Source organism: Ciconia boyciana, chromosome 5 (assembly GCF_034638445.1).
Source record: "Ciconia boyciana chromosome 5, ASM3463844v1, whole genome shotgun sequence".
Classification (NCBI taxonomy): Eukaryota; Metazoa; Chordata; class Aves; order Ciconiiformes; family Ciconiidae; genus Ciconia; species Ciconia boyciana.
The window spans coordinates 67,131,448-67,157,000 of NC_132938.1; the positions used below are offsets into that span (position 1 = coordinate 67,131,448).

The window sequence follows — 25,553 nt, forward strand, 5'->3', positions numbered from 1 at the left end:
ACAATTTCTTGGAAAATATTGCGATCCTGTAACATTTAGCCCTGAAGAATGGTATATGCAAATATAGTTTTGATCACATTTAAAAGCATTTTGTGACTATGGTAATTACTAGTTGCAAAGCTGCATTTTTTTTTTTTTTTTTTAAATGGTTGAGATGAGCATGCGTGGTTCAGATCAGAAGCAAGCTTCGCCACCTGAGCTATGGGGAGAAAGGAGATGAGGCATGTTGAGTGAGGGATAAAGATCCAGAGACAGATAAGAAATGTGGCAAGAACAGTTACTCATTTTTCATTTTTATACAGACTTGCATTTCTGGTGTTTCAGATCACATATGAAATATTCCATGGTAACATTGGGTCAGCAAAAATCCAACCCCCAAATTTCTTTTTAAAGATCTGTAGTATGTTTACTGCTGCCTGGTTTTAATTCTCCCATTTCTAAAAGTCATGACAAAGATGAGCCTTGGAATATGTGTGTCAGGTTTTGGACAGGTTTGCACCATGGTGATAGAGCAATCTAGTCTAATAAAATTTTCTGTAGAACACTCTTTTTTCATTTCTCCTTTTTTTTCTTTTTTTTTTTTTTTTTTGAAAGGCAAGGGCAGTTTTAAAGTAAAAGGCAAAATATCTTGTCATCATTTAAAACTGAAGTCTGGTATTTGGGGCACACAGATGCAGGAGAAAGCAATGGGAAATTTAGATAAGCTTCATAACAAAGTTCTGTAGTTATATATTATTGTATAGTATTTGGTTATAAATGGGGTAAGGATGGTCATTGTAAGAGGAAGGAAAAACCTAGGAAAATAGGTAATACTAGGAAAGGCACTGCTGTGCTGAACAACTGCACCTTAGAAATGTGATGCAAGAAATTATTTGTCATGACATTTTAGAAGTTGCACAGGGTCCAGAGGGGAAGGTACCACTCCTATTTGGTTCTTAATTCATTGCAAGTACAGGACAGATGTTTTCCTTCCAGAAATGGATTGAGAAGTCTCCACCTATCAATTCTTTCAGAGCCAGGAGGAGACAGAGAAGCAGCAGCAAATGTGGCACATGTTCACTTTGCCACATAAGGACTGATTGGGCCTTTCTTGCTATGTCTCCATATGGTGGGGCCCTGTGTTGGTCAGAACATTGAGAGGAAAGTGTCTATACCCTTTCCATAAAGTAGGATGACCAGAAGCACAGGAAGAGTCTCTAAAGCAATGGTTTTTTGCATACCGTTCCAGTTTGTGCTGTAACTTTAGGTACGTGGGAAACTCTGAATACCTGGGTGAGATAGAGTTAAATTAAAAGGATTTGAAAAGAAATCTTTTCTCTCCTCCCTATGTCTTCTCAAGGCAATTCTCTCTCTTTCAGAAACTTCAAATAAAGTGTCTGAACAGCAGCAAAATCTGCACATCCACTTCTTCTGTGTCTGGTGGCAAGAAGGGCGTGTGTCATCTTGGCTTGGCTATTTTTCTGTTTCTTCCTTTTTGTCGGGAGTGTCTATCTCCATTTACATTGCAGACCCCTCCTTTGCCTCTGGACTCCTGCACTCCAGGAGCTTCTTCAAACTGGAGGTGCTCAGCTTCCCTCACAGAAGATGCAATCTCCCACCCTCTCTAGAGGGCTCTACCTTACAGCTCAGCAGCCTGGACAAAGACAAAAAAGTCTTCCTCTTTGGTGTCTGGCCACTCCTTTTTTTAACAGGAGATAATATAAGTACCATAAATTATGAGCAAACCAGTTATGCTGTCTTTCTTCTAAGCTGGTATTGTAAAAAAAGACAGAAAAAAATTGCTTTGGAGGTGAAGGATTGGTTGTGAGAGGTTCTTATTTTTTTTTCTGATCCTTTCTTCACCTATGTTTTCACTGTTACCTCTATAAGTAGTAACATCTATGAATGTAGACATATGGGGAGGTCACAGGGAGACCTGAGACATACTTACCCATTTTACAGTGTAATTAAGCCTCAAAGAAGTCTGATGAAGCAATATTCCACTCATTTCTCTAGTGAGGTGGCAGTGAAGCACACGTTTTTACATTAATGTGGAAATGTGAGCATTCCTAACATAACTTACAATGCTTATAACCTTAAATTTTGCCCAGTGCCCCTGGGATTTATATACACAGATCTCTTAGGCATTTTTCAAAATCTCACCCTGAATGTTTGGTAGAGCTGAAAATCCTGAAGAGGAGCCTCTTTATGCCTCAATTCCAACAACTAGTTTCATGCTACCACCTAGACTGCTTTCTAGAAATGACCTTGAAAAATGTGGTGATTCGCACTGTGTCTTAGATTATGTGTGCAGACTGCTGCGGAGTCGGGCCTATGAGAATAATTGGATTTGGTGTGAGGAGGGGGAGGGAATTTTGTACTCTAATTGACTTTATTTTATAATTTATGACAGGAGTGCCCATTGCCTTGGATATGCATCCTGTCTTATATAAATCTCTTCATGTATTTGTGTGTGAATATAAATATTTATAGAATTCTAAATATGTAAACCTGCAAGTGTTTTAGGCCTGGACTGTTCAAGCATCACAGTGTCTCATCGTTCTAGTGAACGTTTAGTTTGCTATTGGATGGCACTACTGGATTTTGACCAAAATCTGCGATACCATATCTCAATGCTTGTGTGAAGTATTTTTGATGAACACTCTTCCAGCAACATGGGGTGTTTTTTGTCTGGGAGATTCACATGAAGGAATAGGAAAATGAAGGAAAAGGTCCTATACAGAACCATTCATAATGTTGCACATCATGAGTGTGTGTAGAGGAGCAATGGACAGTGCAACACAATAATTTTCAGAAAACTTTCTAAAATGGATGGACAAGGATTCTTCATTCTGAGTCTGGGAGGCAAACAGACACTTTGGTAATTTTTTCAGTAAAATGTAACTGCTGCTGTAATTTACAAACTAACCTGCCTCCTCAAAGTGTCTTTTTTTAAAAGATTCTGTGGTGTCATTCCCCTGAATTTTTGATCTTATTTTTTCAAATTCTCGTCATCCATAGAAGTATAAAGTGCTGGCATTCTTGTTATTGGCCATTTCTGTTGATTAACTGGGAATTTCACATTACTTTCCTTTTGCATTTGTTGTAAATCATGCTAGGCAGCTAACTTCTCTGCATGATTTCTCTTCAGTAATTAAATCTAGTATTTCCAGCTGCTGTAAAATTTGTTGCCCTTTTCTGTTCAGTTATGTTTTTTCATGCGGAAGACTTGGACTTCCTCACAGTTTTAATTCTTATTCAGTATCAATTTATAGCCTGTGTGTAATAAACTGAATGTTTTACTTCATGGCTCATGCTGAGAAATGAATCTTAAAGTCAATACAAGTATTGCCTTGACAGAAATAAGATGCAAGGCTAGGCAAGCGTTCCAATAGTGACTTAGATGTAGGTATTTGCTTTTTGTTTCCTTGGCAGAAAACAAAATTCAGTGGTTCCGTTGACTGATAAGCTTGTGTATTCTGCACCTTTTCCCCTTTGGTGTACTAAGCATTAAATGTTAGAAGATGTTGTTTGTATCAGAGGAAGTAACTAAAAAGTACTACAAATCAATTGCGGCAGAATACCCGTAAGTCAAAGAGAATGTTTGAGAGCCCTTGAAAGAATTATCAAAAGGTATTTGGTGTCTTTGTAGTTTCTGTAGATGATTGTTACTTCCATATGTAACAAACAGTTACTGTGGGAAAGAAAGTTTTAGTCCTTGACTGGGTTCCTGTTCTCCATATAATTTTCCAGTGTTTTTAATAAGAGCTGCTTTGTTATAGAACTTGTGCATCAAATAATCTTTCTATGGCTCTTACAACATCCTTTTATATGAAGCGTTATTCAACACACTTAGTGGCAGTGACCTTATTTATTAGAACAGAAGATTTTGGAATCCTTTCAATGGGTATTCTGTCTAGTAGAGTGGGTTACTAGCAATGAATCTTTACAGAACATATGAAGATAATGGATAGCGCAAGTTGTAGGCGTGCTGTAGTAATGTAACCAAAAGTTATAGTCCATAAGATTGCAAAAATGTAATGTGGCAACAAAAAGGAAGTTAGATGTACCCTCACAGAAAAATAAGGCTTTACACATTTCGTTATGAATGGGCTTAACTCTCTCTCAAATTTAGATTTTAAAATAAATGCTGCCCTTTGTATTGGGCAGGTTAGGCATTATAGCACCATCTGTCGGTAGAAGGAAGAAAAATTTTGACTTTCATTTGCAAACATTTTTTTCGAGGTTTTATAAGCTCTTCAGCCGAGTGCTGAACATGGAAGAATAATTTTATTTTCCATTGGAGGATTAACCAGTTTTGTTCTGCTGCAATATGTTGACAAGTCCCAAACTGGAAAATTAAATTTCTCATATTCCTGAGGTAGCAATTTTTAGGATTCGTTGTCTCATGTGAGTCAAAGGATACTGAAATGAAAAGTTCATTTTCCATTTGAACATTATAACATTTTCCCTGTGCTCTGGGAAGTGTTAGGATAAAGTATTGCCTGATTATGAAAGGAGGAGTGAAAAATTGTGGTTTCTTTTTCACTATGCTTTAATAAGGATGGGAGGAGAAGGAATGAAAACTTGCACTGGAATGCTGAGACATCTTTTTTAATTATATCTCAATTTTAAATCAAAATACATTACAGAAATATGTCTAAGAGGTCTCAAAGATATAATAATATTGTTTCTGAAGCAGCTTGAAAGAAAATTCATTTTAGAACTACTCTCTCCTATAGACTTTTCTGATAAAACAAGAAGTGATGTTATCTTCATTTCTGTTTTTGGATAATATTTTTGGGAAATTATGAGACAAACTATGTGAAGAATTAAATCTAATAAGTATCAAAGTATTATTGGGCTTTTCAAATCATAGTGAATATGGAAATGAAATAGATTCATAACTGTAGCTATTTCATATGCAAAAAATCTATTATCATTTTTCTGATGCTAATGAAGTTTGTTACTTTATAATTAATGCTTATTGTTTAGCAGTATCTTGTCGAGACTCTTCCACATTTTATAATCTATGCTATGTTTCATTTACATACTAGGTGTAATTTGAAAAAAAAATCTAGAAATGTCATGAAGATATGAGTCTTTTCTGCACAGTGTTTTACAATATTAGCTGTATGAGATTTTAACTTTTTATGGCCTTTTTTCTCTCCTTTTACATATTTAACACATCTACTTATTCTTCTCTTCCTGTGAATGATAAACTTTCCTTTGTTTTAAGAACTTTTTACCCCCTCTTGTAAGTACTGTTACAGCTGATTATTTTCACTAGAGATTACCAATGAGTTTAATTAATCTACTCTCCATGGCTCTGGAAGTCTTAGCAGAACATGCTCTGGAATTCTTGTTATTTTAGCATTTGTAGATCCTGGAAACCTAAAAAAAAACTCTGCCAGAAGGAGCCAAAGACACAATTCCTGTAACCACTTATGTTTTATAATTTTGCCCTGCTACTTTAATGGCTGAATTGAAACAGCATAGGCAGAAGAAAATGAGGTAATTAGAAGAAGGGAGAGCAGTGTTATATGCTTCTGCTGTGATCTATCTTCTGCTAGTCTGGGAAAAGACATTCCTTTTTGAACTTATCTTTTACTGCAACTGTGTATCTTAACTTTTTTTTTGGTGTAAAATCCATAATTGTAAGGCATGGTTTGTGGGTTTGTTTTGTTTTGGTTTTTTTTGTTTGTTCGTTTAAATTATTTAGCTTGCTAGCTAGCTAAGTATGACACAAACTCCAGAATAAAAATTAGTGCATGCTTACAAGATTCATCAACATAAATAAGGTAATGTCTAAACAGCGCTTTATTAGGAATGGTTTCTGTTTGTTCTTTTTTCTTTTTAATTACAAATTCTAAGTTTCAAACTTGTTACTTCTTTGAAAGAATAACTCTTAAAGTAAAATTATAGACAGTGAGAAATGAGTAAAATACAATAATCTGTACTGTGGAATATGTCTTCCACAGCAATGACTTTAATGAGTTACTTCTAAGTGGTCATGTGTTAGGAAAAAAAGTACAGAAATGTGAATGTCTGTTCTTATATTAATAAGTGCAGGATTTATATAGGTAAGTTCCACTTATCGCAGATAATTCTTTGTGAATACTGACTTGTGATAGGAATTGCTCAAATACTCAGATGAGCATCTTTTAGGTATTAGGGTATTATAGAGCCACGGGTTCTGCCAGTTTTCTGGAACAGAAAACAATTTGGCAGTAAACTTAAACTTTGTTTAGAGCATTCAAATTCCAAAATCATGTGGGATCTTAACACAATCCACTTGGAAATTCCATCCCTTTTTTTATTCATCTACATTAATAACATTGTTCTTTTGTTTCACAGATGAATAGTTTCCTGAGACTCAAGAGCATCCGTACTGGGTTAGACCAAATGTCCATCAAACTCAGTATTCTAACAGAGTTGAATAGTATGTGCCTAGGGACAAGCGAAAGAACAATGCAATTATATAGGGGTGCTTCCTTGGTTCTACTCCGGTGGCAGGGATCACAATTTGGACAAAGATTTGCAGTTCTCTGTATGAATTTCACCTATTATTTTATCTCCCAGTCATTGTATTAGCATTTTTTCATGTTTGATTGTTGTTTTTACTACCTTGAATTCCTTAGAGCTATTGGCAAAATTTGACACCTCTTCCACTTTCCAGTCATTTCTAAATACATTTAATAACACAGTGGGATTCAATTGGTGATTTCCCTCCACTTTGACAGCTAGCTATTATTTTTTTGAACCTGTTTCCTTTGTTTTAATCAATTTTTATCAACATAAGGATGTTGCTATATGCCCTACTGCATCCTGCCTTTCTTTAAATATCTTTTTGGCATTCAAGCAGTGAACTTTATGAACTGGATCTTTCTTGTCTGTGTCTCCAGTGGCTTGTTGAAGGAAATCTAATGAAGCATGATTTCCCTTTACAAAAGCAATGATGACTCTTGCCAGTGTGTTTATTGCATTGTTTGCTTTTTGCTTTAAACACAGCTACCAATTTGCCTTTTATAAATTTCAGACTTACTGCTATGTAGTTCCCTGCTGTCCTCCAGAGTCCATTTGACATATTTCATTCTTCTGGCACTGAGGCAGTTTGAACAAGAACACTGTAGCTAATGACTTGGCTGCATTCATTCCCGAGTTCTTCTGGATCACCTGAGTGAACACTGTCTGGTCCTAGCAGTTGGTCACTTGTCAGTTTTCTTTTATAACTTCTCTGCTAGCACTTCTCTGTGGTGGTCTTGTGTTCCAAGAGTTCTTTTTATGCTTTGATCTTCTATTAGCTCTACAGAGATACCTTAACGGGCTTACTGTTCCTGATTTTTTTGAAAAATAATTTATTACTGCCTTTTATGCCTTTATGCAAGTGTTCCTCAAACTCTTTTGGCCTGTTTCATTCTGTTTTTAAAACTAATGTACCATAGTTGACATATTTTTCTGTTTTCCTTCTTTGAACAGACTTCTTGAAGAATGCCGTTTTCTTACAGCCTTCTTTCTCTGCAGTTTAACCATTCCAGCTTTTTTTGGTCTTTTGAAAAGCCTTTTGATGGATGGCATACATTTCCTTTGAACCCCTAATATTGTACCTGTTTATACAGTTTTTGTGTTGTCTATAAAAACATCTTCCATGTTTTGCTGCATCTTTTTATCCTCATAATCTGAAAATTAAGATAGCTAATTAAGATAGCTTAAAAAGATAGCTTAAGATAGCTAATTAAGATAGCTTAAAAAAATTTCTTGCTTCAAATTAAATGTTCCCATCAGAAATGTTGTTGTTCTCACCTATTCATGAAAAATAAATCAGTAGTGTTTACCTTGTTTGTTATTCATGTACCGACTTCTGTGGTAGCTCGTGCCAGGCAGTGATTCTAAAGTACTCTTGACTGAAGTAATACAGTGTATGTAGAGTGTAAATTTCTAGCATTAACAAAGCAAATATACTATTGTGCTTGATTGGAGGTTTTCTTATAAAATTTCTGTCCAAAGATAGCTTGCGTTACTTATGTTCCTTTTTAACAACAGTGTTAGGAGTTGTTCAGCTCTGAAGAAAAAAACACTGGTGACAGTACACATCTCCTATGTGCTTTATGATAGGTTAGTTTGATCTAAATGAGAAAGACATGATATTAAAACAATTCTGATACTGGTGCTGACAAGGTCAGAAAAGATCTTCAGGGTCTGAATACCCAAAGGTGTTTTTTCTCACTATTCCAACTGGTAGGTTGGACTTAAATATGCTGCTCAATTGTAAACTTTTTCTAATTTATTTTTACTTTTATTCAGCATATACTTCTTTGTTATTATGTGATTATTGTCTTTTGGCTTCACTGGTCTTTTTTCTTTAGTTTTTCTTATTTTTGCTTTTTTTATCCATTATTTATCACATCTCCTCACTTAATTTCGCTAGGCTAAATGAGTTTTATTTGTCTAGGTTTTTTTCTTCTCAGGTGGTGTCTGTGTACTCTAGATCATCCTAGTAGTTCTACTCTGTGTCTGTTCTTGGAAGATTGATTCCTACTGGAACATGGATGAGCAAGACTAATCACGTTGATAAGTCCATTATCAAGCCTATTATCCTATCTCAAACTGTGGATACTTAAGGAAGAGTTTATTAAAAGGGCAAACAATAGTAACACTTTCCCAGAATACACTCCCACCCTTCTGCAATTTGAAGTTCAAGGACTTCTGATTCTTGCTTGCCAGAAATGATGGCCATGTGCTTAGTACCCTTTCAGGGATTATTCCCCCATTTGCTCAGCAAAACTTTGAATCCACAGGCTTTTGCTGCGAGTTTCACTGAGTTAATTGCAAATTGTACTGGCATCTTAGTTTCATTCTTCTGTTGTGAAATGCCTTTTCCCTGGTAGCGAGTCGGGTTGGAGCGTAGAGACAGATCACAACCAGTATTTCTTAGAACACCTTGATTATATGGTTGTAATTAATAGACTAAAACTGTTACTCTTAATAGCTGATAACCACACACAATGCCATCACTTACACACTTACAGTTGGACCTTACGGTTGGGGGGCTGACTGCAGCTGTATACTCCAACAAGTGTAATGAAGGGTTTCACTGGCATTCCAATAGCTTCAGAAAGTCCTGCAGAAGGTCCTTTGCTTCATGGAAGTATATATACAATCCTGTCTTCCTTGTTTGTGTAGAGTAGCTGTTACTCTCTTGGATGTTGTCTGAGTCATACAACCTGCTGCTGGTAGTAGCATGTGCTAGTGATGGTGTACAGATTCAGCAGACCTGTGGTACTCTGAATTGATATATTTTGCAAGTCCAACAAGACTGCCAGTCCCTAGAATTTACCAGCTCTTGGGAAACTTTCACACACGACCTTCTCAGCATGCACTCTTCATCTCTTTGGCCTGCTTTTTCCTGGTGACTCTCTCCATCTAATGTTGTAAGAATCTATATAACCCATTCACTCAAACTCACCAAGAAAGGGTCCTTTATACCACATGATTTTACAGAATTCTCCTATCCCTTCTGAGTTGTCTTTTTTTTCCCCACCTTGAAAAATCCTACTGTTATATAGTTATTTCTTCTATGGCAGTGATTCAAATTCTGAATCCTTCCATAATGCTTCTCAGTTCTATCATATTTTCTGATGGAAGACCCAAAACTGCACCCAGCATTCCAGGTGTGGACACATCAGGAATTTATAAGTACACAATGTTTTCTGTGTTGTTCTCTTCATAGTGGTTCCTAATTCTTTACTTGATTCCTGCGTGCTTGTTGATTATCCTGTACTGAGCTGATGTTTTCATAGAACTGTCTGTCACTGATAATACCATCTCATTATGGCAAAAAGGAGTGAAGATAAAGGTGAACTCAGAGTCCATCATTTTAGATCTAAAATTAGATTCTTTCCTACATTTCTTTTATCTACACTGAAGTTCCTGTGCTGTTTTACTACAACGATGACTTGGTCTTCCAAGCTCCCCCTCCAGTTCCTCACAGCTCCTTCGTGATCATACAGTTCTGAATAGCTTAGTATCAGCAACAAACTTGGTCACTTAATTATTCACTCATTCTTCAGACTATTTTTTACATATCTGTTGAACAGCCTGAAACAATCACAAACTGACAGGAATTGTACGGTTAGGGTTAGTTTGACCAGGACCTTATTTTCTCTCATCTCTATGTGACTGATTAGTGCAGTCTAGAGACTGCACTAGATTAGTGCATTCTCTCACTAGATTAGTGAGAGAATAAGAACCTTATTTGACCAGAACCTTATTTTCTCTCATCTCCTCTGGAAGTAGCTTTTCTGATTCTTGTCATTTACTCTTCCTTTAACTGCTTTATGTTTTGCTTTTCTTTTGTGATGTTGGTCTATATAAGTCATTATACCTTCCTAAAATGTGATTTTTTAAAATCAAAGTAGTTTGCTTACGAGTGGAGAATTTGCACTTACTGATGTCTTAAGAGCTTTGATGAAATAAAAAGTTAGAGTATACTTCTGTTGTTATTATTTGTACAGTTAACATTTCCATTGAAGGTGAAAATATAAATGTCAAAACCATTCTAAAAAAAATGGCAATTACAGCATCAGATATAGGTTTAGTTCTTGTATACCTACAGGAACCTGAAACTGCTGTACCACTCTTTTTTTTGTTTCTGCTAAAACAGAATGGTGAATCAACCAGTTTATAATAGCATTAACTTCCAGATAAAATATTTTCAACCAGTCTTTATAATTCCAGAATTAGTGGAAACATTTATGTCTTTAGATTCTTCTACCAAGGCACAGGGAAGTGAATTATTGAAAAGATAAAAATAAATTTGTTTGCTTTCTGTCAGAGTTCATATCCACAGCCAACCTTGATAGAAGACCAGAATGATTTAGACAAGTTTGCTTTGGAGATTCATAACATATGCTTGCTGGACAGAATTGAGTTATCTGTGCTCTGGAGAGTAAGTTATTGTAGCAGGAGCTGACAGAGATGAAGATAACTGAGGGAAATTCAATTACCTTTTAGTGTTTTCCTTCTAATAGGATTCTTAATGTGAAAAAGATCCTTAGATGATGCGCCTATGTTGCTTTGTGAGATCTGCTTTGATACCTGCATCCAGAATAAAGTGAACTCTTCTTTTCAGGCCTTTATTAAGGATGAAATATGCATCTGATTGCTAAATGGGTGTTAACTTTTGATCCAACATATTGTCATTTGTAGCCTGGATGTATTTTACAGTGGCAAATATTTTTGGCAGTAGTCTTGAATATTCTCTCAAATGCAATTTCATTTTCAAAAGTATTGTTTTTTACGTGAGAAGCTTGTTTATAACAGGAATTGAAGAAAGATCTCACAAAACTGTAAAATATTTCCCTATATTCTAGTTCTGCTTCTGCATGTTTGTTTTCTCATTTAACTTCTCCTGGCAAAAGCACCTGAGTTGCAAATGGTGCTTATGACCGACCTGAGTTCAGGCTGTTGGGTTAAAGCCCATCCCACTTGACTATAGCTGGATTTCATGTGAAACCTCTGCAGTTCTGAAGTTACCAGGGTAGACTGGTGCATACAGATATTAGGATGTTATTATTTGTGTTACTTGTAAAAATTTCCATTTTTTTTATAATGGCTGATGGTTGAAATGAAAATGTAGAAGTGACTCTATAAAGCCAGCTCGTTCTGGAAATTTTTGTATGGAAACACACCACGTACAAGTTTGCGTACCTGCAATATGCTTTCTTTTACTGACCCATTAGACTACTGTCTGTAGCTGAATGTAGTTATGTGTATATCCTCCAAAAGATTTTATTTTTAAAACTCTAGCCCTTATCAGCTTTGGAAAGTAAAGTCCACTTTTTATCTGGAGGATTTATCCAAGCACTTGCACACTGATATTTCTTTAAAAGAAAGAGAGAACGAGTATCTTCATGTTAGGTTTATTTGCAACCCCAAAACAGGTTTGGATGTGCCTAAAAGCCATAGCGTACCTGAACTATAGAAGCCTGTATAGAAAATCTAATCCATAGTTTGAGTAGTTACTGGTCTTGACCTATGCCTTCTTGATTATGTAAGCTATAGATAGACTTGTCATTAGCTCGTTTGTACTCAAATCGTAGTATGCATAGTCTCATCTTCTAGTTAATGCAGTCTCCTCATTTAGGCATGACAAGGTTTGATTCATGCAGGTTTATTTTTTGATATTCATGAAGGTGGCTTATGAAAATCAGCTTTGAGGCAATGTGGGAAGTAAAACATATTAAAACATGCATTAAGATACTGAGATGTTTAGAAAAGTTCATCAGTAGAGCCTGAAGGCATTTACAGTTAAGTTTTTCAATGTTACCTGTATTTCCTAGTCACATAGAGTATTTTTCTCTTTCATTTATTGGAATATTATGGAGGTGGAAGTTATGCAAAATATTGCATCTAGTGTAACAGTTTATCCTGAACTGGTATTTCTCATTCCAATGAAAGCTTCAGCCTTTCATTGAGAATGCTCTGTTCGGAACACAAAATATAGTTACTGTGCTGAAATAAATACCTCCATGAGTGATGGCTGAAAAGAGACAGTAATTGTTTAGATAAGGATTTTACAATTAAATTGCTAAAATGATCTTTATTTTTGTAGTAGATGGGGCTGGAAGTCTGTTTGGGATCCACGGAGGGAAATGGTGCAAAACTGTAAAGCCACACCCAGCCAAGGATGACATTCCTGTTAATCCTTTATAAAGGTAGCCTTTTATTTCCGAGTAGACCTATACAGCTTTCCAGGAGAGGGAACAAGACTGCACTAATCAGAATTCTTAACAGGAACTGAAAGGTCCTTTCACATTGCAAAGCAGTGAGATAGAAGTGGCAGTCCAGCTTTTCATTGTAACTTTCCTATATTAACTTTTAAATGGGAATCACTATAACAGATTTTTTGAATCTTTTTCTTCCTGCTTCATCTGATTTTTTTTATAGAAATGTTTACAGAATGAGTCCACCTACTGATTTTTCTCTTTGACCTAAATAGGAGAAAACTGAACCAATCCCTTTGAGATGTTCTTAGATCATGAAAGGGAAGATCTGTCAGGCAGTGAAGTTGCTCTTCAGATGATCACTGTGTTGAGGCAGGTGCCAAGTGACTTAGAGACCTCTGGATTTCACTGTTAATCTGAAGTCCTACTGCAATCCTGAAAAAGCCTTATCATTCAGAAAACCAAATTGTCCTCACTGTTCTGTTTCACACAAGGAAGAATATATGTTTCCTGATACTTCCCTCACCACTCTTCTTCTCCCTCCCACCTTTTTCCTGCTCACATTTCTAGGTCCCTGTTGTTAATTCACTTTTTAGAAAATGCGTCTTCAAAGATTTCTGGCCATCTTAAAAAAAAAAAAAAAATTTAGATATCTCTTGGAAGTGGGGCTTGGACAGCGATCATAGTGACTAGAATGATGAGCAGTTCAAGTGCTTTGGTCATCGTTACACTTTTTTTTTTCTTTGTGCCCTAGTGCCAAGAGACTGTTTTTTTGTCAAAAATTTGTTGGAACAAATTCTGGGTCTAAGTAGTAATGCCAAGGTTATGGCAGAATGGATTTTGAGAAGTTCGTGCTTCTTACATCCTTCTCCCTGCCTGTCCTTGCGGAAACTTGGGATTTAAATCTCATCAAACTAGCCTGAATTGTATGTTGCCCTTATAGCAATTTGAGATTCCATCTTTCGTGACCGATGCCAATTCTTGCTTCAGAAATATTTAAGGGAGGTGACAGACAAAGCAATCAAAATGCTCAGTTATTGGATGGGTTACTATATTGTAGAGAAAATATGCAATTGTGAAACAAATTTTGTCATAACTTGGGACCAGAGACTTACAATACACTGTCAGGGTGCCATGAGGGCTGGCAGTGCCCTGCAGGGGCTAAGTTGAACACCCACTGCAGTACCAGAGCCTCCTGGGCAGGACCTCACCAAATATCTCCAGCCTGTCACCCACCATGAGTAGAGCAGGGCAGCCCTGGGGAAGGGTGGCCACGGCCAGCACAGACCCCCCACAATAGGGCAGGGCCATGAGGCCAGGGGGGCCACTTGCCCCATGGCTGGGGGTCTGGGAAGGATCAGGAAGCCCACAGCAAAGTGGTGGGCATTGCTAGGATGGGGGTTTGGTCCTGGCCTCTGGCCAGGCTGTGGGGCAGCCTCTCTCCACTACCACCAGCAGGACAGGGTCATCCTCAGCTGTGCTGGCTCTATGCTGGCCCTCAGCCCTGGGAGGACCTTTTGCCACCTACAGACAACTCTAAATTATCCTACTATTAGTCCTGAATGTGTTAAACATTTATAGAAGAAAAAGTCAGATACTCTGACTTCTGAACTATTGTTGCTTATTTTTTCCTACACTGCTTGTTAGAAACCCCAAATATCTCATTTCTAAGCAGTTGTTGATAGCCTTGAAGCCAGCATCACCTGTCTTGGCATTGGACCAACACTGTTTTGCAAGGCAATTTCATATGGTCTGCAGCAGAGAAGGGAGGAATGTTTCTCAGGTTATTTTTGAATGGCAGTTGTTTGAAGATACTCAGAGATCTGGTATATTAGAAGTAATCAGAGGTAGATTATTGGCTAGAGTGTAACTGAAGCTGTTAAAGTGTGTGAGAAATGTTGTTACATGGTGCTTTGGTATGTCCAGTAACTGTCACTTACATGTGTTTTATATAATGTTTTATATCATTTTAGTAATTTGTTTCATTTTTGTGCATACTTGGTGGAAGCTGGTGATTTTGTTTAGTTGCTGTACTTTCTTTGAATACCTATAATGTTAACGTGTGAACTGTAATTCCCATCAAAACCCAGATTCTTGTTTTAAAAATCCACATAATTCATGTTCCTTTTTTATTCTGTGTGGCTATTGTGCTCTAAACATAACAAGCTCCCAAGTAATGAGTTTGTTATTTTACACTGAATTAAAGTCAATTAGTGAAATCTAGTTAAGCAGGATTTGTGCAGTTGTACTGTGTAATCTGTTTTGTGCCATTACACCAACGTCTATGAGTTCAGCTGTTTGTAACAAATGCTGATAGCTGTTATAGAGGGGTAGTATGAAAACACCCTCATAGCATTTTAAAAACAACAACAACAACAACAAAAACAACCAGACATAAAAACCTTGCATGATGAACAGGAACAAAGCCAAAAATAAAACTCAACAAGGACATCAGAACCTTGGAATAGGAGGTTTCACAAGTTCTGGTATATAATTTTGAAATGAGAAATAAACAGAAAACTCATGAAAGGGATCTTACATATTCTTCTTATGTAAATGAATGTTTATGGAGTATTCTTTTTTCTTTCTTTTTTTTTTTTTTTTTTTTAATGTTGAGAACAGGAAGGGCGATTCCAGTAGAAACTGCTTGGTGCTACACAGTACTTCATTTCTCTGAAGGTAGCATCTGTGGTAGTTGCAATACTGACTCGTGCATCATTGTGGTATTTTCATTTAGACCAAGTGAGCAAGAAAAATACAAATTTTAAAGTAATTGTTAGGAGTATTTTTAGTCCTTGTTCCATATCACTCAATAAGGATCTAGAGTTGCATGAATGAGTGTTTTTAGGTTAGACTGCTGTAAATTAAAGCAGAGACTGTTGTCTTCTCATGCTTTGAATAGTCAGAATATTTCAAATGCTGTCATTTATATGGATATATTATATATTATAAATCACATAGTTTTAAAAAGAAATTGAATTATCCTCCCCCAACAATTTTTAGAGCCAAATGTCGACCTTTCAAGGGTGGTACAACTTTTTCTGAATAAAAAATGTTAATTAAAAACCAAACCGATTCATACCTACCTCATGCTGTTCTGAAATTCGAACATTGTGTTACGTAAATGCATGAGAACCAATCACAAAGGAAAGAGCCTTATATGCTAGTTGGAATGAAATACAAAACATAGACTACTGAAAAAAAGAGGGGGGAAAAATAAAGTTAAAGTAATTTGCTTTTGATACTTTGATGCTATAGGAATTCTGACAGGAGGCTTTAAGTTAAGGCAGAGGTTAAGCTAAAGCTGGGATTGTGACTGCTTAACATGTTTCCAAAGTGGCTAGGAATGATTTTAAAGAATAATTGCTATAAGAGGCCGTATTTTAATAATCCTTCCCATTTGCTTCTGGATTTTTTTTTTTTTAATCTTTGCCATTTCATCGTCATCTTAATCAAAATATCCTGCTTTTATAATACTTGGTCCTCCAAAGAATAAGTGTCTCAAGAGTCTTAGTTTACCATAAGGTGAAGAGCAAGTTTGGCATGTAAGTTAGAAACTTGTGAATCAGCAGCACTGAGCATGTTATTTTTAATAGACTTTTGAATAAAATCCCATGTAATACTTCTTTTTTCTCAGATTCTCTGATAGTGATTTGAAATTCCTCTGACAAAAAAAGAAGCCCTTAATACTTTTCATTAATAATGAATTAAAATGATTCTGCAGATACAGATGAAGGTGCAATGACTTAATGGCAGAAACTAAAGGGTTTTTTTTCTGTTTGTGGAAAGGAAATGCTTTGCCAGCAAATGTTTGTCCTATTTAACAGTGTTGGTCAAGGATATGTGCCAGTCAAGGTGATCATTCTCCATTGTGAGAGGCTGAAAAGGTCCTGAATTGTCAGAGATCAAGTCCACTAAATTAGCTCTTGGAGCAAGCATGATAGAAGCTGGTGAAGGACAGAGAGGTTACCTTTTGGGTCGTGAGTTCATGTTCATGTCTGAACATTTCATAGCTAAGGTTTCACAAAAGGTTTGCCAAATATGGCACAGAACACTTTAAAAGCTCCTTCTGCTGCTGGTGCAGAACAATAGGTGATTTGTTCCTACATCTACCGTAATTACCATTATGTATCCCGGTGTATACATTGATTTTATTGTGTGCTGATGGTATTTTTCCCTTTGTTTGTTCTTAACATCTAATGAGTACTAGACTACTATACAGAGTAGAATACTTTCAAAACTGCCTTTGATTCTGTTATCAGAGTACAGAATAAAGTTATAGAAAGGCAAACTACAAATATGGTGGTGTCCCCCCCCGCCCCCGCCTTGCATTAAGCATCATAAGTGACATCTTAAGGAGTCCAGTCAGGTCTGAAACCAACTTGGTATCCAAAGTAATGAAGCTTATTAGAGATGTGCTTGTCATTGACATGTAACCAGTCATGGCAAGATAGGAAACTGTTATGCTTAAATGTCTTTTTATCTCAAATTAATGTGATTTCTCTGTTCTTTGTTCATGAGTTGGTACATTTTCATACATTCTGAAGCTCCTGGATTAAAATCAGAGTTGTGTCCTCCAACCAAGATGCTAAACAGGGAAAGCTGAAAAGTGCTTGAGGGGAACTATGTAGAAAATAGAAATAGAAACACAGACCCCAGGCTGCAGGGATATCTCAAGGGACTAATCTTTCAGTCTCTTGGAAATCTGGAACTTTACATAATCTTGGAAAGTGTTTATGTAGAGATTTTGGCTGGAAATGAATTTGCTTTGCATGTGTTTTGCAAATTTCTAGGAGATTTAGTGAGTGTGATGTAGCAGGAATATCAAACAATAAATAACAAAATCAACAGAGTTATGTTATTATTTTTGCATTGTATTCTACATATAATATGAATGTGAGTTCTTATATGATAATAAAAATCAGTCCTATATAGGAGTACACATTCCAGTAAGGTAGGTGTTGAGACAATTAACACAAGTTATGTGTTAAACACTAATATACCTAAGCATTTATAGCTGTGTCTTTGATAGCTATAGAAATTAAAGAATTTTAACTAATACAAATACCTTTCACTTTGTTATAGCCAGAGGCTGAAGCCACATTTATAGATTAAACTGGTACAAGGCATTTTGTAATAAGGTTCCAAATTATCTTCTGGTTTATCTGCTTATCGTCTGAATCATTCTGGCTAAATTTTTGCATTCTTTGTGCTCTTGGAGGTTGAATTACTTTAAGGTTTAGATATATATTTTTTTTCTTGGTTTGGAAAAGAAGGTTGGCAAAATGTTTCCAAATTAAAACATTAAAAAATATTACTTCTTTTTATTTAATTGAGAATATCAATTTTTTCCATGTTTTGAGGGATTATTGTTTCCCCACTGTCAGAAATGTACCTTTTGCCCCTATTACGAAAAATGATTCAGAATTCATCTGACACAAAATTTGTGAAAAATTGCTGTCTATGTAGTCTTATGGCTGTCTATGTAGTCTTATGTAGTCTATGCTGTCTTAGGGTTAAGAAGCCCTAATTAAGGGCTTCTTAATTTGTAAGTTGCTCTGGTCAAAAATACACAGTAGTGTGTGTTACCTGATCTTAGAGACTTCATTTAAGGTTTATTTGTGCCATCTGAACTGCATGTGACTCTGTCTGTTCAAGCGTCACTCCTGTGCCAAGTCTTGGTGCTGTAATGTGTAAAAGAACTATGCTGGCAGTAGGTTTCTGGAAATCTGAATCCCAGGGAAGTAATTATTTGGCTGCTGGGGCCAAAGCTGCTGGACTACTTTCTGCCTACCTTAGAGGTAACAGAGGTCCTCACTGTGCCTCAGTGGAACAAGACAGTTGGAGAGGTGGTGGTCACAGTTAGTGAATGAGGACATTTCAGAGCTTTAGTTTGTTGGGGTTTATTGGAAATGTGCCATCTGGCCCCTGGTCATATGAAGATTTTCACAAGATCTCGAAGAATGGATCGAAAGCCATGGCAAGAGTTATTTGGCAAATGTTTCCATTGCGGTGGATGATGACTATTTCCCCTACTTTGACTTGGTGTTCATACTGTACGGAGGGGAGGAAGTGTCCTGATGCTATTGCTAGAGTAAGGTACTAACAGCAAGAACAAAAGGTGAAGTTTGGGTGGGTAATATGAGAAAGACCTTGCAGATAAAAGAGAAGAACAGAAAGAAAAGCTGGGGAGCACTGAAAGGAGAATTGGGATAGTTCCCTAGGCCGGTCTCCATTGCAACTTTGGAGACAGGAACCAAATACTGTATTTCTCTTCTGGCAGTAACAAGTTGCTCCCACATCTTTAACTACTGGTTATAGGTAAGGTAACAATCAAATACTGCTTTGCTTTGGTTGAAGTGATAGGAGTCTTTGTAATTGGCCCACTTTGAGACTTATATTTTCATGTGATTAAAAGGTATTTCCCCCCCTTTTTAAAACTTAAGTTGCATAGAAATGACAATATGAAAATATTCCAAAACCAAGTATCCAACGGTTATGAAAAATCAGAGCAGTGCAACCTTAATTTGGCCCTCACTAAGCATGTGTAGTGCATCCTTAGATCATGTAAGTATATGTCTCATTTGCTGGACAGAGTGGATGTTCCTTTCAAAATAAGTTTATCAATGCCAGAAGTTGTTCATGGATCTGATTCATTTGTTACATTGGACTAGAAGTTCTTTAGTGAATACAGTACTAATCTCCATCGTGATGTTGAAGCAGTTGAATGTCACAAGGTTGATGCAGTGTGGTTGGGAAATGGCTTAAAGGATCATCACTGGCTCCTTCTTTGCTTAATATCTAATCTGAGAGCACAGAGCCACCTATGCAGAAGTGCTGAGCTTTACTGTTTCTAGAGCATAGGGGAATTGTACTTTGATTATTTCTAGCTTGAAAAATGCCTTGTACTTGGAAGATGTGGACCCAAAGGATCTCAAATTTAATGCCCAAGCATAATGTTTTTAGGATCTTAGCCTGTTTTAAAACAAGAACAGTATGAAGGGACTGCAGACATAAACTGGATTTGCAAAAGAGAGAGGGGGGGAAAGTGTCTATCTTAGTGCATGCTTTGAATGCAAAGCATTTGGGCATATGTACAGTAAGAACTGGCTTCTTGGGCTCAAAAAGAACATTTGTCTCTGCATATTGTTTATGCCAATGGTTAGCAGTGATGCTTAGAGAGTTAGAATAATGTAGGGCATGTATAGCAAATCCCAGTTTCTAGCAAGGAGTAAGAGCTCCTACTTGTGTGTAAAGCTTTGCCTTTGATTGTGATCCAAGGGTGCTACTGTAACACAAATAATGTCAATTAGATAAGCATCAAAGAAAAAGGTAAAAAAAAAAAGTCTATGGTACTAATGGATACTGCAGAATAAATACGTTATTTGTCTCTACTCTTTACTATTCTTTACTATTTACTATTTATTTATTCTGTCAGTTGTTTTTATATCCAGTTGAACTCTTGTTATTTTGTCTCATTTACCTACTCCATTGGGTTCGTTTGAAAGATGCAATCTCAGTAAAAGTGCTGTTGCCTAGTGTTTAGTTGGGTTTACTAAAACTTAATACTATGAGACTTAAAGGTAAAAAATAAAGCTGTTGACTCAGCACAGATTAAAACCAGATGTCTCTTGAGATCCTTGCATTTCTCTCTAATCACTAACCCAAATTGACTGTGGTAGGTTTTTTTCTGGTCATGACCATAGTTTTACCAGTCTGTGTTTGGTGTGATCTAAGTCAACTGTGGGTTTTTTTCCCCCTCTTGTGATTTTAAATGCATGTTTTTTTTTCCCCCAGGAATGTCTGGCTACAAAACCACTCCCCCCCCCCCCCCCCCCCAGTATTACAAACAGTTGGTTTAGATGCAGATTCTTTTTTTTAATCTTCAAATCAGATAAAAGGCTGAAAAAGTGGATAAATGAGGTTTGGAAAACTATAGGTTGCAGAGATGAGAAGCCATTGCATTGTGTTCAGTCCATTAAAACAAGAAGAAATAGAAGAGATACTTTGATAAGTGTTCTGCTGGTGTTAACCTTGATGGCTATTATCGGGGGGATGATGCTATATCTATTTCATTGGCTTAAGCTTTTTTCATGCTGAGAGAAATCAATACTTTGAGTCGTTGGATGACAGAGGCATCACTTCAGAATTGACGGTGGCTGTCAGACGTTGTCATTGGTTGACTTTTGTTCGCTGTTGAGGTTTTAAGCTTTCATTTTTCTAAGTCTTATTCAGGAGTCTTTGTAAGATTTCCCTGGGTAGCATTTTTAGTCCAGACTTTAAACCTCAGGTCAGAGGTCAAGTGCAAAGATCTGTGAAAGCAGAGGATTGAGGAGCTCCTTCATTTACTAAAATATCCTTATTTGTAGGGAATTTGCATTAGTGGCAAGGCTATGTTTTATCTTATGGATGACTTTTCCTCTTAAATGACACCCTCTGAGACAGGTTGTTCACAAAGCAAGTAGCTTTTAGCCAAATTAGACAAAGGAACTGGCATATGTAAAAGTGTTCAGTGATGTCTGAGTTGAAGAATAAAAGTAAAAAGGTGTAATACTGCTTTTAAAAACCCTACACTATTAAACTTTTTCACAGTTTGTAGAAAGCATTACATTGTAGTTTTGGGACTGCAAAGGTGCACATGCAGATGGTACCATGCAGAGGAAATATTTTGCTTGAGATTTTTATAAAGATCAAAGATAAAATAGTTCTGAAAACAGTAGATTAATCCTCCCCTTCACTGAAATATAGACAGGCAGAATGGACTAATTCACTTTGTCAGTATTTTGCAACAGTATTTCTGGAATCTTTCCTGCATACAGAATGTATTGTATTCTTTCCTGCATACAGAATATATTGTATTTTCATATCTATAACTTGCCTGTTGGATGACCTTCTGCTCCTTTAGAATTACTGTTTCTTAAAAATAAATCTTCAGATAACCTACATGTTCAAATAGCCTGCAGTTTTGTCCAAGCAGGGAACAGGAGAGAGGAAAAAACCCTGTTCGGCTCTGCGATAATGGCAAAGAGAAGGTTTCTGTTCCATCCTGGATGAAGGGGTAGAGAACAAGGGTCTTTCCTCTGCTCCATGCTGTGTCAAAGGATTCTGCTTAATACAGTTCCCCTTTGTAAAACTTTTAACTGCCACTGAATTTAAGACTTTTTGTAGATAACCTTTGGAGTGTATATATGAAATACATTGTTCTTCTTTCAACTTTTTTTGTTTCATCATGAGTGTGACTGCAGTACTTTTGTGATTATACTTTCATTACACACTCACCCAAACAGATAACAAAAATTATGTAGGCCAAAGCACTAGTGGAAGGAAGATTTGACAAATTTGTTTGCATGCAAGTGTGTATCTAATTGTAAAACCATATTCAAGCATGACAGGGTGCATATTGCAAGTGCAAGAGGTCAAGCAATAAAGAAGAAATAAAACTGTAAAAATGTATTTTTGAATTTTTGCACAAACAGAAATCAAGCTGAATTTTTATTTTACATGAATGGAATGATCAGGATTTAGTGTGAAGTATTAATCTGTACCACTCTATATCCTGGTATTCCATCTCTGGAAGTAGTGGATTAGGTGAACCTGGAGGCATCTGGAAAGTGAAAAAATACAATAGAGAAACGGAGACTTTTTAGTGCTTTCAGAACAGGCTAGTGGTAACTGGATACTTTGGGATAGGTCTCTTTCCATTCCTTTTGGTGGAGCCAGTCGTCTTTCACTCCTGTATTAAAAATTATTTGAGAGAGGGAGGGAAAGAAATAGCTTCTTTTCTGCTGAATATTTGGCATATATCGTGGGTAGAAACCACTCAACAATTGACGAGTTGCCTGTATGATCAAAGAGAAGATTAGTCTTGCAAAACTTTCTTAATGTTAGTAACTATACATGCACGTGCCAGATATTTGGCAGAACTGTGGCTTCTTTCTGTTCGTGCTTGTAAAATATATATTGTAAGGAGTGTGTTATGGTTGAGAGTCCCTCTTGGAGTGATGGTATAATTTTATGGGATTGCTGCATGTGGGAGCCTCTCAGTTTTGGTGGATAATTGCAAATTTCTATTCATATTAAAAGCTAAATTTGATGAAAAGTGGAGTCCTATACATTTCCGTTTTCATGGAAGTTGTCAGGACAATAAAATAACATTTTTTCCTTCATTTGAATGTCACAGCTACACTTTGAAAATCTTTGTTGGTATTTAATGAAGGGTGCATTCAAAATTACATCATAAAGAGACTTTTTTAAAAGAGGTACAAGTTCATTATATCTTTTAGAAAACATTCTAGTTTGATTTCCATTTTATCATGTTTTAAGGTCAAATGTGACTTTAATGTTCTATAAAGAGACAGAGATTGATAATGGGGAAAGAATAACCCTCTAATGTGATTTATATCTATGGATTTTATGTCAGATATGAAAAGTTGCTGTTCAAATTGTAAAGGAGGATCCATTAAAGAGCACTTTAAAACATTTTACTACTTAGCTTACCTTATACACTTGTTTTTAGAATTCTGCCTTTCAGGCAACTTAAAAATAACAGCTTATGAAACATTTACAAAGTGCTGAAAAGAACTCCGAATCATCATGGGTGCAAAATAGATTAATGTATTGGAAAAGACAGCTGTATTTAAACAGAGGTAGAAAAATCTTGTTTAGTGTTGGTTATGATTTAGCCATCTTATATTTTTATCAAGAGGGGTGGCAAAGTGCTTCATGTAGGAGTACAAAAGCCAATTTTTGATGTCTCATTGACTTGGAAAGTCAGCTGCTCATTCTTCACTCCTTCTGGATGTCTGTTCATCAGGTGAGCATTGCTCTAAGATGTGGGAAAAATTATGAGGAAATTTGTAAATATATTAAAATTGTTAAAATAGCTCTTTAAAATTTATTCATGTTAGTACATTTTTGTTATCTAATGTCTATGAAAATCTACACAACCCCGAATTTTATTTTACTTGTGTTTTTTCCACATTCTTCCTATCTTTCTCTCACTTTATGACATATGTATATTTGTACATACACATACATATATAACATCAGTGGCCTGCCTATTTTTTTATTTACAGCAGTTTTTTAATGCTTGTACATATAGATAGATTTATATAGAAAAACCATTGCTATTGTTTTAAACATAAAAAGCATTATGATATTGTGCTGTTTTCTAAGCTCTAAGAAATAATTGTACTAGTGTCTGCATCAGCTGTGCTTCACAAAGAAAAAGCAATTTTTTTTGTTGTTAGGCAGACATTTGTGTCCATTCTACTAACTAGATCATAGAATAATCCAATCATTGACAAAGGCTGAAATGCTTTGTCTGGCATATGCGATCTGTGGAATTGCCAGATGAAAACTGAAATTAGAAACAGGGAGTGCTGAAGTGGGGAAAAGCCTTTATTGTTTCTACCAATATTTGAATTTGTTGTGGGTCTTCATGTACAGTGGTTTGATGAGGGTGTGATCTAAATTTGGTGCCTGTTTTTTGTCTGTATTAACAGACAAATTTTCAGAAAGTCAACAAAAAATAAAATGATAAGATGTTGTAACAAAGAATCTTTTGTAGTTTACAGTTCTGTTTGTAGGTGTGACTTTCAGTTCTTCTTTGCTAGTATTTGGTTTTGAGTACCTCGGCAAACAGATGATGTTTATACAACAGGTGTAGTACAGCTAGGAAAATTATTAACTTTCCCATGCTGGCTTGCAAATGTGCTCAACTTCAAGAAGCCGTCTGGTAAAGATTGATTCAGTCTTAATATGCATTTTGTCTTCTGTCTGTCTGAAGATATGGAGATTTTCTCCTTAGTTTTCAGAGTTATATATTTATACAAACAACAGCAAATGGTTGGCTACCCAAATCTAATGGAGAGTCACTGGAGTGGAGTGGTCAGCTAGCTGGTATTCATTATTCTGAAACTTGCCTCTTTGTTTTTATAATGCTATTCACTTACTTTGTTATAAAATAAAAGTGGTTGTGCCTATATGTTTTATTATGCAATCAGGCCACTAACATGTTGGTACTTGCTAAATCTTGAGTGCATATGCTATGTGGTTAAAGAATTCATGACAAACCAAGATCCTCTGCTTGGCTCTCTGGGCAGATTTACTGTGGGCAGCTGCGCGATGCCTCAATTCTCAAACCTGTAAAATGGGGTTAATTCTTATTTCTCAAGGGTTTTGTATAAGTAATTAATTATTAAGTGCTTCAAAGTTCCTTTGGATGGTATAATTAAAATGCAAAGTAATAAAAATCTTTATTTTCTTCCTAGTCACTGTGTGCCCAGTATTCTGCAGACAAACGGGAAGAAGAAAAAATGTGTCATCATTTGATAATGGCAGCTAAGTACCGAGACCAAGTGACTGCAACTCAACTAATACAGAAAATTATCAACATTCTGACAGACAAGCATGGAGCCTGGGGAAGCTCTGCACCAAGGTAAAGCATTTTTGCAGTGTTTTTAAATATTTTTGAGAATTGGGCTGTACTCAGCTATGCTCAGGTGATTTGAATTAATGTCTTATGGTCAAATTTAAAGGTAAACAAGGTTTTTCAGTTGTGTGGTTTTGTTTTGTTTGTTTTTTTTTAAAACAAAATAATATAAAAAGGGTTAAATGAATGTGTCAGTGTTTAGCATGAGTGCATGTCAGAGAACTAGTGTTTTGTTAGCCTAGTAAAAAACAGGGTGATTCTGTTGGGACTTTAAACTTTGCTATAACGGTGTGATAGAATTTATTTTGAATGTCCAGTTCTACCCCTATCATTTATATGAAAAATAATTTTAAAAAGTAAGTATTTTCTTACAACTAGCTTTCTTCATTGTGCGTTATATGGTTCAAGATTGAACG

General features: G+C 36.2%; 1 protein-coding gene across 6 annotated transcripts in view; it reads left to right on the forward strand.

Annotated features, from left to right (window-relative positions):
- The window catches only part of LRBA (LPS responsive beige-like anchor protein), a 433,706-nt gene that overhangs the window by 153,964 nt on the left and 254,189 nt on the right, over window positions 1-25,553 (forward strand). For all 6 annotated transcript variants that reach the window (XR_012042586.1, XM_072861998.1, XM_072861994.1 and 3 more), the window contains exon 37: window positions 24,977-25,143. Coding sequence is in view for 5 of the 6 variants with exons in the window: in XM_072861998.1 (XP_072718099.1) it covers window positions 24,977-25,143 (167 nt within the window). In the remaining variant the exon portion in view is untranslated. The remainder of the gene's footprint in view (window positions 1-24,976; window positions 25,144-25,553) is intronic.